The sequence below is a fragment of the Euprymna scolopes genome, chromosome 1 (genome assembly GCF_053919585.1).
Source record: "Euprymna scolopes isolate OS-2025 chromosome 1, ASM5391958v1, whole genome shotgun sequence".
NCBI classification, from domain to species: Eukaryota; Metazoa; Mollusca; class Cephalopoda; order Sepiida; family Sepiolidae; genus Euprymna; species Euprymna scolopes.
The window spans coordinates 69,189,488-69,206,624 of NC_136482.1; the positions used below are offsets into that span (position 1 = coordinate 69,189,488).

The window sequence follows — 17,137 nt, forward strand, 5'->3', positions numbered from 1 at the left end:
CGGGAGCTGGTCCCCTTTTTCCCTTCCCCCCCCTTCACTCCTCACATTAAAAATCGGCCTTGTGCCTAATTTGCTCGGTGGGGGAGCAAATAAATACCATCTTTTCCGGCAGATACTGCAAGCAAAGACCATATGTGTGGGCAACCTCACATATAAGACCTTGGTCAATGTAGGGGCAACCCTTCATACCAATTGTCACTATCCAACTCCCCTACTCCCCGGGGAGTTGGTCCCCATTTCCCCTTCACTCCTCACATTAAAAATTGGCCTTGTGCCTAATTTGCTCGGTGGAGGAGCAAATAAATACCATCTGTTCCGGCAGATACTGCAAGCTATGACTAGCTATGACTAGCAAAGACCAGATGTGGGGGCAACTCCACATTCCTGACCTTTAACCAGCTCCCATTTCCCACCTCTCGGGAGCTGGTCCCCCTTTTCCCTTCCCCCCCCTTCATTCCTCACAATCAAAATCGGCCTTGTGCTTAATTTGCTCGGTGGGGGAGCAAATAAATACCATCTGTTCTTCAGATGCTGCAAGCTATGACTAGCTATGACTAGCAAAGACCAGATGTGGGGGCAACCCCACATGCCTGACCTTTAACCAGCTCCCATTTCCCACCTTTCGGGAACTGGTCCCCTTTTTCCCTTCCCCCTCCCTTCACTCCTCACATTAAAAATTGGCCTTGTGCCTAATTTGCTCAGTGGGGGAGCAAATAAATACCATCTGTTCTTCAGATGCTGCACTTCAATTTCTTGTTCTCTTTCAGTGGAGGATCAGTCCTTCACGACTGAGACAATTAAAAAAAAATTTTTTTAACCTTTTCTCCACGTTAAAAACGACCCTGGTGTCTAACTCTATCCCGTGGGGAGGCAGAGTAAATAGGTACTTTAGATTGAGCACTATCAACAACCTCCTTGAAATACAATGTTTTTTTTTACTTGTGAATATTTTTTTACCTGGATTATATATATATATATATATATATATATATATATATATATATATATATACATTTAAATATAGTTAGTCAACATTAAAAAACTAGAAAATGTCTTTATTTCATACTTATAATATTTTATTAACATTTCTATGCTTTGTTGAACAGCAGAATGTCACCACCCAACTCATTAGATACATATGTATAACCATGGGAAAACAGTTAGAAAGTTGCCTTGGAATGAAAAAGGATTTTGGAAGGAAAAATGTTCCTAAATGAAATAGAAATATTCAAAGTTCGCAGATACATAATAATAACAAATATTTATTACAGTTTCATACGTAACAAAAGAAAAAAACAACTGAATTCAATCCGTCTTATTCACCATATTGATTATTGAAAGTTTATTATTGTATTCGAATATGAATATACTTATATGTATTAAAATGTAGATTATATATATATATATATATATATATATATGAGTATATATATATGAATATATATACATATATGTAGATGGAGGTATATATATATATATATATATATATATATATATGACAATAATATTTTGTTATGTATAAAAGTAAATAATAAAATATATTAATATGTTTGAATATATATATATATATATATATATATATATGCCTATAAAATAGATGTGAATATGTATATACATTTATATGTGACTGTAAATATATATGAATATATATGTATATATAAATATTTTCATTAATATATCTATCTATCTATCTATCTATCTATCTATATATATATATATATATATATATATATATATATATATAAATTTGCATACATACAGCGATATTTTTTACGTATAAAAATATATTAAACTTCTTTTAACATAGTTAACAAAATGCTATAGTGCTATAGTTAACAAAATGATCAAAGTTTCTTTCGAGGCATTTAATAAAAATTCTCAGTTAAATGAAAAGACATAAAACGTTAAGAAATCGATATTTTTAGACACCAAGAGACCATATAATGGCCAACTGATATTTTCATAATAAAATGAAATATAACATTTCTGTCCACACTGGCAGTTGAATAATATTGTTGAAACGTTTCTGTATTTTAAATCTGGTCATTATTAGTGTGTGAGATATTTTAAGTAATTATGCTAGGTTGGGTAGCTCTCCTGTTGGCACATACACAGCCTGTTGAGATATTTAAGGTTATCGGCTCATAGATGTACAATCCATTCACGCAAACGGTTGTCTGGTGAAGAAACATCATTTCTGTGTAGATTCGTTCGCAAACATACCATCCCTTGGAGTCGATGCATGTTTCACAGCGACATTCTGCCTCCGATCGAGATGATGGCAACAGTGTATTATTTGTTATTGTCCTCGTAAACCAGGGGCAAGTAGATCGACTCTGTGCCTCGCCGAATTTTTGTAAACTCGCTGGACATTTTTCTTCGCCTTGGATAATGGTTGTTTCGTCAGAAGAAGTAGCAGGATCACTTAGCGGGAGGAATAGTTTATTCGTCGTTTGCATAGTTAGTTTTTTCAAATAAGTTTGCAGATCGGGCGGAGTTAAGCAGTTGGTGGAAATTGGAGCTCCTGACACAAACAAAATCATACCGTATAAAAAAACGGCAGCGAAAAGCGAGACCTATATTAAAACAAAAAGAAAAAGAAAAGGTAAATTATTACACTGACAATTACACTATCCGCAAGTTAGCAAACAGCAAAATTCTTCATAGTATCTTAAAAAATTAAGAACAGATATTCTTCAAACTTAGAAAATACGTTTCTTTTATTACTCGAATTCCCTTGTTTGTAAACGTTAAAAGTTAAATTTGTAATAAATGAATTAGAATCACACACACACACACACACACACACACACACACACACACACACACACACACACACACACACACACACACACACACACGTGTGTTTGCTTGAGTCTATACCTGAATGAATAAATGAGAAAGCAGTGTTTATCTCTCACACTAAATCCAAACTCCATTTATATCTTTATATATATATACTCGAAGATGTATCCGGCATTGCCCGGTATTAAACGTAACGTTAATTTCCTTTTAAAAAATGAGGTAATCTAAATCTAAAAACAGTGAGTCAAGTACAAGAAGCATTAGGCCAGCTTTAAAAAGTGCTTTCAACCCTACTTATTGTTAACATAAGGACTCTGGTCATGTGACCTATTCTTATATATATAAAAGTGAAAATGTATGTATGCGTGTGTCTGTCTGTCTAAGTACATTTCCCTACCAAATATAACTCTGGCAATTTTCGGTCGACAGATTCGAAATTTGACATAAGGGGTATTGAGATTTGAGAAAATCTTTTTAATCGGGTTTCGGCCAGAAATTTTGCTGTTAAAAGGGTTCAACGATTTGACCTTTTTGTGTCTAAACACTTGAAATTTTAGATTAATATTCCTTGGACATGGATCTAACTTTATAATTTGATTTGAGCCCAAAACAATAAATGTTAAGGGGCCATAATTTGGATCAAAGTTAAAAAAATGACCTCTGCCGACTCTACGAAATTCCTCAGCTAATTTTTGGTGTAAACATTTGAAATTTTATATAAAGTGTATTCAGACATAGGGCAAGCTTTTTAATCGAGTTTTGGCCGAAAAGTTGGCTGTCAAGGAGTCAAAGATCGAAAGATTTGCCCTTGCGATCCCTAGCAAACTATTATTTTTTAGGTATAGGTTACTTAGACATAGTCAAACATTTTAATTTGATTTGAGTCCGAAACAATAAAGGTTAAGGGGTAAAAATTAGGGTCAAAGTTAAAAAAAATTTGACCTCTGCTGTCTCTACCAACTTTTCTCTATGGTAGTTAAGGAATCCTATTATATAGAAAGGCATTACCGTAGATATGCACACTTTTTAATATGTACATATGCACAGAAAGTTATAAACAGTACATATGGCCCGAGCAAAGCCGGTCTGAACTGCTAGTATATATATATACGTATATATATATATATATATATATATATATATATATATATATATATATATATATATATAGTGATGATCATATTTATTGGCACGGTAAAATAAAAGTTAAATTTTGTCTAATAAATTCTAAAAAAGGGATTAAATTAAAGAAAATAACAAAGTATATTATGTATTTTTAACTGGACTTTCCGATGCAGCAATCGGATTTTAGAAAAAATAAATAACAAAGGAACAACAAACATAATTGCAAAAAACCCTTGTTCAAAATTATTGGCACGATTTATTTAATAATCAATTGTATAGCCTTTGGCCTTGATTACCTTCCTCAGTCGCTTTTCATAGTTTACAACCAAGTTGTTGCACTCTTCAGTAGTAATTTTAGCCCACTCTTCCTGACAATAATCCTCCAATTGAATTGTGTGTGTGGCTTCCTTTGCATTACCCTCAATTTTAATGTTCTCCATAAATTTTCAATTGGATTAAGGTCTGGGCTTTGTGATGGCCACTCCAAAACATTAATATGATTGTCCTCAAGCCATTTCTTAGTCAGTTTAGCCGAATGCTTTGGGTCATTATCTTGCATGAACCACCAACGACGACCAAGTGAGAGCTCTTTAGCAGAGTCTTTCAGGTTTTCATCCAATATTTTAACATAATCTTCCTTTTTTATGCTACCTGTGACCTTAACAAGTCGCCCTGGTCCAGAGGTAGCAAAGCATCCCCAAAACATCAAACTGCCTCCACCGTGCTTCACTGTGGGTATGGTGTTCTTAGGCAGGAAAGCTTCGCCAGATTTTCTGTAAATATAAGACACTTTATTATGGCCAAATAACTCTATTTTCGTTTCGTCAGTCCATAGAACACGTTTCCAGAATGCAACATCTTTATCAATATGACGTTTTGCAAAGGCTAGCCTTGCTTTCAGGTGCATAGGCTTCAATAAGGGAGTCTTTCTCGGACGACATGCTTTTAAACCAGCTCTCTTCAAAACTCTACCAACTGTATGTCGAGATACATTCACTCCAGAGGTGCTCTGTTCATCAACAATCTCCCCAACAGAGATCCTTGGGTTTTGTTTTACTTGTCGAACAATTTTCCGTTCATCTCTTGGGAAAGAATCCTTTTTCTCCCTCTACCCTCTAAACTCATAACGTGGCCTTGTTTATTATGGCTCTAACAGTGGATTTGGGAAGGTTTAGCTTCTTTGAAATCTTATCATAGCCCTCCCCATTGGTATGGCATGCTACAACAAGCTTCCTGACGTCTTCGCTGTGTTCCTTAGTTTTAACCATGGCGATTGAAACTTATAATTTAGTCACTTATAATAGTTTAAATAAATCGCTATCTAAAAATTATCTGAAAAAATTATTCACTGAATTAGCGTTAAACAAGCATAATATGGCTATAAAAAAGTTCAGAAAGCACGTAAACCGGAAATTGATTGATATTATACTGATACTAAAAGAAAAACAAAGCCGTGCCAATAATTTTGAACAAGGGTTTTTTGCAATTATGTTTGTTGTTCCTTTGTTATTTATTTTTTCTAAAATCCGATTGCTAAACCTTCCCAAATCCACTGTTAGAGCCATAATAAACAAGTTCAAATCGCAAGGTCACGTTATGAGTTTAGAGGGTAGAGGGAGAAAAAGGATTCTTTCCCCAAGAGATGAACGGAAAATTGTTCGACAAGTAAAACAAAACCCAAGGATCTCTGTTGGGGAGATTGTTGATGAACAGAGCACCTCTGGAGTGAATGTATCTCGACATACAGTTGGTAGAGTTTTGAAGAGAGCTGGTTTAAAAGCATGTCGTCCGAGAAAGACTCCATTATTGAAGCCTATGCACCTGAAAGCAAGGCTAGCCTTTGCAAAACGTCATATTGATAAAGATGTTGCATTCTGGAAACGTGTTCTATGGACTGACGAAACGAAAATAGAGTTATTTGGCCATAATAAAGTGTCTTATATTTACAGAAAATCTGGCGAAGCTTTCCTGCCTAAGAACACCATACCCACAGTGAAGCACGGTGGAGGCAGTTTGATGTTTTGGGGATGCTTTGCTACCTCTGGACCAGGGCGACTTGTTAAGGTCACAGGTAGCATAAAAAAGGAAGATTATGTTAAAATATTGGATGAAAACCTGAAAGACTCTGCTAAAGAGCTCTCACTTGGTCGTCGTTGGTGGTTCATGCAAGATAATGACCCAAAGCATTCGGCTAAACTGACTAAGAAATGGCTTGAGGACAATCATATTAATGTTTTGGAGTGGCCATCACAAAGCCCAGACCTTAATCCAATTGAAAATTTATGGAGAACATTAAAATTGAGGGTAATGCAAAGGAAGCCACACACACAATTCAATTGGAGGATTATTGTCAGGAAGAGTGGGCTAAAATTACTACTGAAGAGTGCAACAACTTGGTTGTAAACTATGAAAAGCGACTGAGGAAGGTAATCAAGGCCAAAGGCTATACAATTGATTATTAAATAAATCGTGCCAATAATTTTGAACAAGGGTTTTTTGCAATTATGTTTGTTGTTCCTTTGTTATTTATTTTTTCTAAAATCCGATTGCTGCATCGGAAAGTCCAGTTAAAAATACATAATATACTTTGTTATTTTCTTTAATTTAATCCCTTTTTTTAGAATTTATTAGACAAAATTTAACTTTTATTTTACCGTGCCAATAAATATGATCATCACTGTATATAGATAGATATATAAGTATATATACACATATGTATGTATTAAATAAGTTCAAATGTATTGATAAAATTAATTAAAAGCCAATATTTTCTCAAAGGTGCTCTATACGTGGGTAGGACTATTATCAAGAAAAATTACATAAACACTAGGAATAATTTACACGGATCAACAAATGTTTCGACGTTAACATGTCTCGTTGAAGGTCATTAATGGGTCATATGATCTATCTATATTAAAATTTGTTTCGTATGGGGCCATCGAATTGCTATCATTTTGTCAACTGTTTCACGAATGTGCATGCGTGAATCGTTCACATGACAGATTAATTATGTTAAGAGTAAGTAGTTTGAAAACCCCTTTTAAAGTTCGTGTCACGCTGGTCTAATGGTTATCGTACTTGATTCACTGTCTTTAGGTTTTGGTTCTGATCTCAGCTCGAGTATTTTTTTACTTACAAGAAGTGAACTGTTTAGAGAAAAAAACATAATACTCGCATGCACATGTCTCAGTTTCTTTATGTTATTATTGTACTTCATTTTTTTTTAATGAATTTAACATTGCATGTCATACCTACGTTATTTCTGTTTATAGTAAACACAAATTCTGCATTGATTAAAATATAATGTTTATACGTCTTTTACGATCGTCCAACACCGCACGCTATGCTAGTAAAAAATAAAACCAAATAAAATTACACAAAAGATTTGGCAAGGATGACAAACGAATACCTAAGCTCGATTAAACGTGTAATTTATTGTATAGTTTTAAGCCATCTCATAGTAAATGTAACATTATTAGAAACGAGTAAAATGATGCGATATAATAAAGGGGAGATAAGTGAAAGAAAAACATCAAAAACTTACGATGGTCATTTTAAACTTGGTTTTAAAGTTGAAGCTGTCAAATGAGCGACTGTACCAGTTCACACAAGCTGAGTGAGAATGAATAGTTGAAATAAAATGTTTTGAATATATATATATATATATATATATATATATATATATATACGACAGACTTTTGTGAATGACCGGGATGTGTCCGAGTGGAAAACACACCGGATTTACATTGAAAAAAGGAGGAAAGTATTGAAGTAAATTCAACACGTGCTGATAATAAACATCAGGATTAAAAAGAAAAGAAAAAAACAAAAAAATGGAAGCACATTATATATTTATGCTTAACGCACGCACACATACATACACGCATAAGTGTGTATGTATGTGTTTACATGTGAGTTCAGATACCTGCACAATTCTGGAAAATATAAATCATTTTATGGATCCGCGTAAATATTTATAAACATTAATGTACCTTATTAAACATCTCTTCTTATATATAAAAGTCATTTTGTATTTGTGTGTGCCTCTATTTATATGTATGTGTGTGTCTGTGTCTGTTTCAAATTTCACACAAATGTACTTTATGTGTCTGGGAGTGTTCTTAGATAGGTTTTGTATCAGAATGCCCCCGACAAGTATTGGAAATCCATAATCGAAAAAATCCGATTAAAAAGGAATAATCCGATTTTGATCAAAGTTAACACCGTTATACTGCCTAACATTATAAGTGCATTTAAAATGTTTTCACTGTACAACCAGAAGTGTCCGATGCATACAAATAAAAGTTAGTTCTTTGATAAGATAGTAGCGCATTCGAAATGAGTGTTTCTGTTTAATGCACAATTAAACCATGATATTTCACTTTTGCATTTAAAACTTGAATTCAAACCACTATGTAAACATAATTTTATAAAACCAACAGTAGATACTTTACAGTTCAATGTAGGCTAAAATGTATTATGGATTAAGTCACTGCGGGGAAGCATGTGGACTTCTTCCCGGTGCACTGCGGTAGGTTCCCGACTAGAGCAGGCAATGATTGATTTGATTGAAAAATGATCGATTTCATCGATTTCGATGAAATAAAAGTATTGGAAGTGTGGAACATTCATTGATCCTCATTTAATACAGGACAACGTCGGGTCCCCTTACTAGTATATATATATATATATATATATATATATATATATATATATATATATACTCCTATAAATTCGTTTTTCTTTTGTGTGTATTAATATTCATATTAAAAATCCTCTTTTCTACTTATTTGAAAAGAAAATACAATTTTCTTATATATAGGTTATGGAAATGCATTCACTAGGAAAAGATCTAGCTAATTTGCATATTCTTTTAAACAGTCACTTTAATTAATTCCCTATAAGTTGCTTCGGATTTCAAATGGGATAATCATCTTTAGTTAACTATTAAGTGTAATTATATTCATGTTACTATTCTACATGATATAGTTGCATAATATTTGCGTAAAAACTTGATAGTAAACACAAAATTGTTTCCATACATATTTATGCATACATATATATTTTTGTTTAACAAATTTGGCCTACCAAAGTCCTCCTAGAGTTTTTGGTCTACAGATATGAAACTTCATATATAAGGTATTTGAATCGATGCAAAACTTTATATTTGAGTTTTAGCCCGGAAATATTGGTGCAAAAGTGTGAAAATTAAAAAAAAAAAGGAAATTTGTCAGGTAAAGGTCGAACGCCAGCATTACGAATGAATAAAGTAGTAGCTATTAATTCATGTTTTAATTTTTAGCCCTGCAGTAAACATGTTTTCACAGCCCAGACATTGACAGCAGAAACAAAATAAATCCTACGCTGAAAGTTGTGGTTTCGATTCTCGGTGGTGGCGGATGAGTCTTTTTTAAAAACTTTTTTATATATTGCATCCAATCTATCTATCTATCTATCTATCTCTCTCTCTCTCTTTCTCTCTCTCTCTCTCTCTCTCTCTCTATATATATATATATATATATATATAAAAATGAAAGTGTCTGTCTGTCTGCGTGTGTGTCTGTGTGTGTACATTTCCATACGCAATAACTCCGTCAATTTTTAGTCTAAAGACTCGAAATTTGATATACAGTGTCCTGAGATTTGTAAAATCGATGTGGTCGGATTTCGGGCGGAAATTATGCTTTTAAGGGGTCACAGTTAATATTTAACCTTTGAGAACTCTACCAAACTCCTCCAACAATTTTGGGTCTAAACACTTGAAACTTTAGATATAGATTCCTTGTACATGGATCTAACTTAATAACTCAATTAGAGCCCAAAATAATAAATGTTAAGGGGTAATAATAGAGGTCAAAGTTAAAAAAATTGACCGCTTTTTTTTTGCTCAACATACACCTCCAAACACTGGGCAACGCCGGGCTGAAATGCTAGTATCTATACAAGTGAAAGTGTATGTGTATCTGTGTGTCTGTGTATATTTCCCTACGCAATAACTCTGTCAATTTGTAGTCTACAGACTCGAAATTTGATATACAGGTTACTAAGATTAGGGAAAATCGATGTGATCGGTTTTTGGCCAGAAATTGGCGATTAAGGGGTCAAAGTTCAACGATTTGACCTTTGAGAACTCTACCAAACTCCTCGACAATTTTGGGTCTACGCACTTGAAATTTTAGATATAGCTTCCTTGGACATGGATCTAACTTAATAACTCGATTTGAGCCCAAAACAATAAATTTTAAGGGGTCATAATAGGGGTCAAATTTTAAAAAAAGTGACCTCTGCAGTCTCTTCCAAATTAGACAATTTCTGGTCTAAATATTTGAAAGTTTACATAAAGGGTATTCAGAGATAGGGCAAGCTTTTTCATCAGTTTGGGTCAAAAATTTTTAGTTACCAATATATAAATGTACGTATGTATATCTGTTTGCATGTCTGCCTTAAACTTTCAATAGAGGCGACGGATTTTACCAAGATCAGTATCGTTTTAAATTCGATTCTTCATACGACAAATATCGAAAAATTGGCTAAAAACATTAATATCTTCCCCTTCAACTAGGCACTTTTCTACAGGGGGCACTTTTTTCGCCGATATTTTTGAAAGATTATTTTAGATTGTCTAACCTTAATTTTATTTTATATATATATATATATATATATATATATATATATATATATATATACATATATTTATATATATATATATATATATATATATATATATAATAAAACTTTTCATCGACAGTAGAATATTTGTAAGCGATCAAGCAACATTTACAACACATGTCTTAACATTACTAATAATAATATATCCAGATTAAATATAATTTACTATTTACCAATAACTACATTAAAAATTAACAATAGAAGGTATTAAAAAATAATTTGGTTTACACTTTCCTGTAATCAAACACTAGAAACTAAACTTCACAAAAAATATCGAAATATCATCTCAATACACTCTCCCATAACTAACACCTTCACAAAACATTTAAAACATAACTTAAAACTGACATATTTATCGCGAGAACATAATAAGGATAATTAAACATACAGCAAAATTCTTAACAAGTGTAGTAGGGGAAAAGATAAAAACAAAATATGCAATAAAGCGTTCAATGGAGCAATGGTACACTTAACACAAAGAAGAACAATAATATAATAATATTAGCTCAAACTGACGTAACAACCCAAATACAAATAAGAACGTTGATAAAAGAAAAACTACGTAACTATAAAACACGTGCATTTTGTCGACTACAAAATAACTGTTTAACCAAAGGCATTGTTAATCAGACTTAAGATATCAGAGAAAGCGAGAACATCTAAAAATACTACGTAAATATAACTTCCCTAAAGTTTAAATACTGGTGTAACAATAATAAAACATACTCAAGAATACAGTGAATTATTACACTGACTTCAGAGATAACGGACGCTCGTCAATAATTAAGTATAAAAATAGTACGAAGAACCAGTACATTTAGATATTTAGACGACCCGTGTAGACTATGTTTTAACAAGAAGCTTGGAATTTTAAAGATTCCAAAACTTACTAAATTATAGAAGCGAAATAGCAATTAACTGTAAACATAGAATACAGTTCACTTGAGGACAATCACACACATAACACATAAATAAAAAATAATAAAAAGCTAACTAAATAAACTTCTTAACAAGAATGAATGGCAAAAGAAGTTGAACAGAAATTATTTCATTATTATGTGTGCTTAAATACAGTTAACTGTTCACGCGGCACATTCACAGAAAGGATACGACTCATCCCCCTCAAATATAAATTGTCAAATAAAAGTCAGTCTGTTGATGAATAGCCATAAATATATTGTAATACTTACGACTAATTACTTCTTCCTTATTTTTTGAATTAGCGTTATTTCTTTTATTTCTTCAAATCGAATATGGGTTGTTACGGTTTCCTGTTGCTCTCAATGTCGAAATATGCGTGTGTTGCGGCCTCTTTCTCTTTTTAGTTTTATAGCTATATCCTGCGTCATGTACTTTCTTCATTGTTACTTTCATTTTTTCTTTGTGGCCTTTTTGTCGCTTGTTTCCTCAATTTGTGTCAGCTTTTTCTTAAACAAATCCCAATCGTTACCTTTTCACGCCGCCCTGTTAATGTTTCGTTTTTGCATCCGCGTTTGTCATTGTGTAAATAGGTTTTTCATTCGCTATAGAGAAGAGAATATAAAGAAAAAGATTCATAATGAACATTTATTTATCGAAAAATACCAAGTAATACCAACTAAAACAAGTACAATTAACATTTCGTTATAAAGAAGGGGCAGTTATATTCCTAATTAAACTATAAATAGAAATATGCGGACAGATTAATAGGTAGACAGCTACATCAACGCATCATCACCACATATGATTCCCAAAAATCTTTTCGTCATTAGGTCATCTTTTCAGACTCTGTTTGCATCGAATTTTCACAACATACTGATGTTAAAACTGAATCATTTGTTCTCGCTCTGGTCTAATGTAACACCATATTCACGGGTGATCGCATGTACACATCGCTTTAAGTGGCTGTTCCGATCTACTTCAACAGATTTGATTCTGATGTCACATCCGTTCAGAATTCACACTGAAAATGTTTTGTTTAGCGGACAGGAAGGTTCAGCTGGAAAGTAGGCAAGCGGAACAGTTTCAGAGGCAGTTCTAGGAAAGAAGCTTTGTTCAAGGAATCCACGTTTAATTTTAGCAACAGATAATGGGGATATTATTGATAGTGGTTTTACTTAGATAGGTGTGTTTTGTGAAAGTTTGGCAAGGGGGCGCATAGACTGTAGCTAAGACGAGTACTTTTCATGAAAATAGCAATAGAGTCGAGATAGGCCAGCAACGTCTCTACTGTAGGAAATGGGTTGTAGGGAAGAGAAAAGAGAATCATTTATCAGGTTTCGAGGCCGGTTTTGAGCTTTGTGAAAGCAGGATAGAGTACCCCGAGCAGCTCCTTTCCAGACGTAGCAACAGTCCTCAATCCTCGGACGTACTTAGCTCTTATACAGGAAGAGGACAGCATCGGCAATGAGATCTACCGGACCGCCGGACCGGTATAATGTTCTAACTACTTTTCTTGGCAACGGATTTGATGTACATATTATATGTATCTTGTGTGTGTTTTATTTATAACATATAACATTTTGATGTGTTATAATGATTAAAAATGATGTTTAAACTTGCAAGCAGACAAAAGAAAGAGCCATAAAAATGATAAGGATTGACCTTTAAAAAAGTAAATAAAATGACCTACGGACAAAATGTAAACAAACGCGTCCATGCGCGTTGTAAGCGTGAACGAGGTAAAACGACTGACAGTGCGTAAGTTATTAGCAGTTCCCCCTTTCTTAAGAGACCTAGATACATGGAAAGAGGGGGAAGGTTGGAGAGTAGTTTGCCTCGGCTATAGTAGCGGTTGTTGCATTGCTTTTCGTCTTCTTCACCATCGCTTATAAGGACATAAAAAAATAAGAAAGAATGAATGCAAGTGTGTAATAATCATTGTCATACTATATAGATTTAGATACAAAAATTCTAATTTTGTTTTCTCTGATAATTTTCTAGTTAGAATTCTTTCTAGAAAGACATTGGGTACTTACGGAAAGGTTTCTATGTGAAAGTGATTTTTGCGAAATGAACTGGATTCGAACTTGGAACACCCAGGTCGCCAACCACTTGTCGTTAACCACTTGACCACTGTCACCTCCCAAGCGTGTAATGTTATGAAAAAAAGGAACAGAAGGATGTCGGGAGAAAAGTAAAATAATTGAAAAAAAAGAAAGAAAGAAAAGACATTAAAAAAATAAAAAGCAAACACGAGTGTGCACAATGTTGGCATTTACGTTTTTCGAACTGGAAATAGCATTTGCGTTATCATGGCATTGGATGAAATGTTTGTTGCGTTATAGCATTAAACAAGTCACTATTTAATTGATGCCTTGAAATTATCTATCTTTTGTTAAATATCTCAACGTAATAGAATTCGGAAAACCTCACTTCGATCCATTTCCAACAAATATGTTACTTTTTCATGCTTGTGTTAACATAGTACGTCACATAGTTGAAATGAACATGTCGGGAGTTTACATTATTTAAAATATTCGTTCGTAATATTAATACCGGTCGTCACACATAATATTTCTCTCTCTCTCTCTCTCTCTCTCTCTCTCTCTCTCTCTATATATATATATATATATATATATATATATATATATATATATATATATATATATATTACACAGGAATCACCACTTATCAAGGCCCGGTGGCTACTCGAGGATAAAGGTTAATGGGTATACATTAGTCAATGTGATTATCGCATCGTAAACATAAGTAGTAAGAGCTTTGTAAATTGGATTACTTAATGGGACCGGTTCATTAAGAACTTGTTTAGGTTGGACTTGAAGACAGACTGTAGTCAGCTGGAAAGTAGGCAATCGGAAGAGTTCCATGGGCGTGTAGTTCTAAGAAAGAAGCTTTGTTCATGGAATCTACATTTAAGTATCGGCAGAGATAAAAAGTGTTGGAAACTATTGATAGTGGTTTTGGCTAGACGAGTGTTTTTCGTGAAAGTTTGGCGAGGGAAGGACCATAAAATGAAGCTCAGACAAGCACTTGCCATGAAAATATATATCTATGGTAATGATTTTGAGTAGAATCTAAAGATTACAATAGGCTTTTTAACATTAAAGATGCAACGCTATATACCGATTCATATCTTGCATATAATCTTAAGACGGAATATATATATATCTATATATATATATATATATATATATATATATATATACAGAGAGAGAGAGAGAGAGAGAGAGAGAGAGAGAGAGAGAGAGAGAGAGAGAGAGAGAGAGAAATCATACTATACTACCCCCCTAAAAGGATGTAATTCGTGTGAGGAATTCTGTCACGATTGATTATATACTCCACAAAGGAGAAGGTAATGGTATCCTGTCAACACATACATATCAAATGAGCTCCCATAAAAAGATGGTTTCTAATAACAAGAGAATTGATACTACATTACATCCTTGCCCAAAATGAAGATATACTGCATGTGATGCTTATCCATAGAATCTTTACAAGAGAAGATAATTTCGTGGAGGGCTGTCATATATCAGAACCGATACAACACTATCCATTATCATGAAAAGATAATATAATAAAAGATTACATCAAGTTTTCTTTTTTCATTAAACCTGTTCTTTTAGAAATTAATAAAAATAATATATGTTCCATATGTTATGTTATACATATACATTATATATAAGTGTTATGTATTAGATGCATAACAAATACATATATGTAACACATATATATGAGTTATATACATGTTATATATATATATATATATATATATATATATATATATATATAGTGCAAAGTTTTGTTGAATATTCAAAGACTCACGTTTTCTTTTTTATAACCTTCGTTTATTTCCTGGATTTTTCCATTACAGCTGTTTCATTAATGAGTGACAATTTTACGATTTATGTTTCCGTAAAAATATCCTGTCCCCACCAATTTCTTCAGATGTTTATCCATTGGATTTTTACAACAAATGGTATATTTTTAACATGCTTTCAAAAACAAACTTATATATATATATATATATATATATATATATATATATATATATATATATATATATATATATATAATTTTCATTATACATCTGAAAGCATGTGCGATACCCTGCTCTCATAAGCCGCTAACCAGGGTGATAACATAGTTTCGAAAACACAAGGCGGTGCTGCCACTCATAGCGCTTCCAAGCAGCTCTCGCCACCGGGTAGGGTATTAGAAAAAATAGAAATAAATAAAAACTAAATACTGATGAACAAGGAGAAATTATAACGCCCATTCATGCTGAAAAATTTTCTCTTACGACCAAATCAAGCTTGAATGCATATTGGACTATTTGCTTTACAGCGATCCGAGATAATTTTCAGATTGTGGCTCGTACTTCTTATTTTCGAAAGAAAAGAAAATTAATGAGTGTTCCAGAGATTCACAACAACCCACGTCAGTAGCAATCACATAGCATATCCAACCCTTTTTCCTTGTAGTCAGCATGAAGTGTCTCGTATCGTTTTTTTTTTTTTAATTCGTGTGCCACCTTCCGTTTTTTTTTTCAGGAGACACTTAATTCTATGAAGAGGACACTTTTTTGAAGCGGACTCTGCTACAATGTCTGGCTGCTTTTCTGTTCTGATGATACGAACCAGAAATTTTAGTGATGTCTTTCGATCCACTGAAATTTTCCAGTCACTAGCTCCAATCAACAGATTCATACTAGAATTAATTTAGTTTATGACAGGGCATTAAGATGCTTTGTTAAACAGAATTATTATTGCTATTTTGCTGTCTGACACTGTGCCATTAGTAACTCCATGGTTATTTCTAACACTTTGCTATTTCTCCATGTACACTTCTAACACGATTTTGGACATGGAGATAATACATGGCGCAAGGTACTCCGATCAGGTCTGAATCGGTACATTCGCATAATTTTAGGTTGGTCGCAATCGGTAAAATAGAGTGGAAGAGGAATAATATTGCGAGTGGGTCCACTGCAATTAAGGTTTTCCATGATACTTTTAATTTAATCCTAAATGTTGCTTGGTTTGCGCGACACCAATGGCTATTCTTTACTCTTATTTATACCCTCTCACCTCTTCGATCACTAAGTCTTTTTTTGTTTAAATATTCTCTTTGGCGAATATTTGCTGCTCGTGCTGCAGCTCTATTGGTTTGAGTGACACCCTTATTCGTTGGCTACATTCTCCATCCGGTGTAATCCTAACAGTCGGCCATTTCGTCCATAGTTTTATTTCTAGATACACTTTTTTGAATCGGCTGAGTCTCTCATCATCTCACCTTCCAAACTTTGAACTCTTCCACTACTGAAGATATTCGGAGCTGTAGGAATTAGTATATAATTCTACATTCGAAAAACAAGGAGGAACTCTCAACCATTTCCGCATGTATAAATTACAACGCAAGATGGTGCAACTCCATACATCTGTAATGGCAACGAAAAACAAAAAACAAAAACGATGTAGCAGACCATGTTGGTAACACCAAACTTTCATCCTTCCGGGTAGACAAGTTTTGTCAATTGAGTTAAGATCCTTCAAGGTTACTATCTGGATCTCTGTACCACGATGTCGATGAGGAGTTA

At 33.5% G+C, this 17,137-nt stretch overlaps 1 protein-coding gene across 1 annotated transcript; it reads right to left on the reverse strand.

The window, feature by feature from the left end:
• Positions 1-1,606: 1,606 nt before the first annotated feature.
• Positions 1,607-14,163, reverse strand: LOC145283487 (uncharacterized). Its single transcript, XM_080132314.1, has 4 exons — positions 13,557-14,163; positions 11,790-12,122; positions 7,475-7,542; positions 1,607-2,576 (listed from the first exon to the last, which is right to left on the reverse strand). The coding sequence occupies exons 3-4, from the start codon at positions 7,481-7,483 to the stop codon at positions 2,067-2,069; spliced, it is 519 nt and encodes a 172-aa protein (XP_079988440.1). The 5' UTR covers positions 7,484-7,542; positions 11,790-12,122; positions 13,557-14,163; the 3' UTR covers positions 1,607-2,066.
• Positions 14,164-17,137: the final 2,974 nt, after the last annotated feature.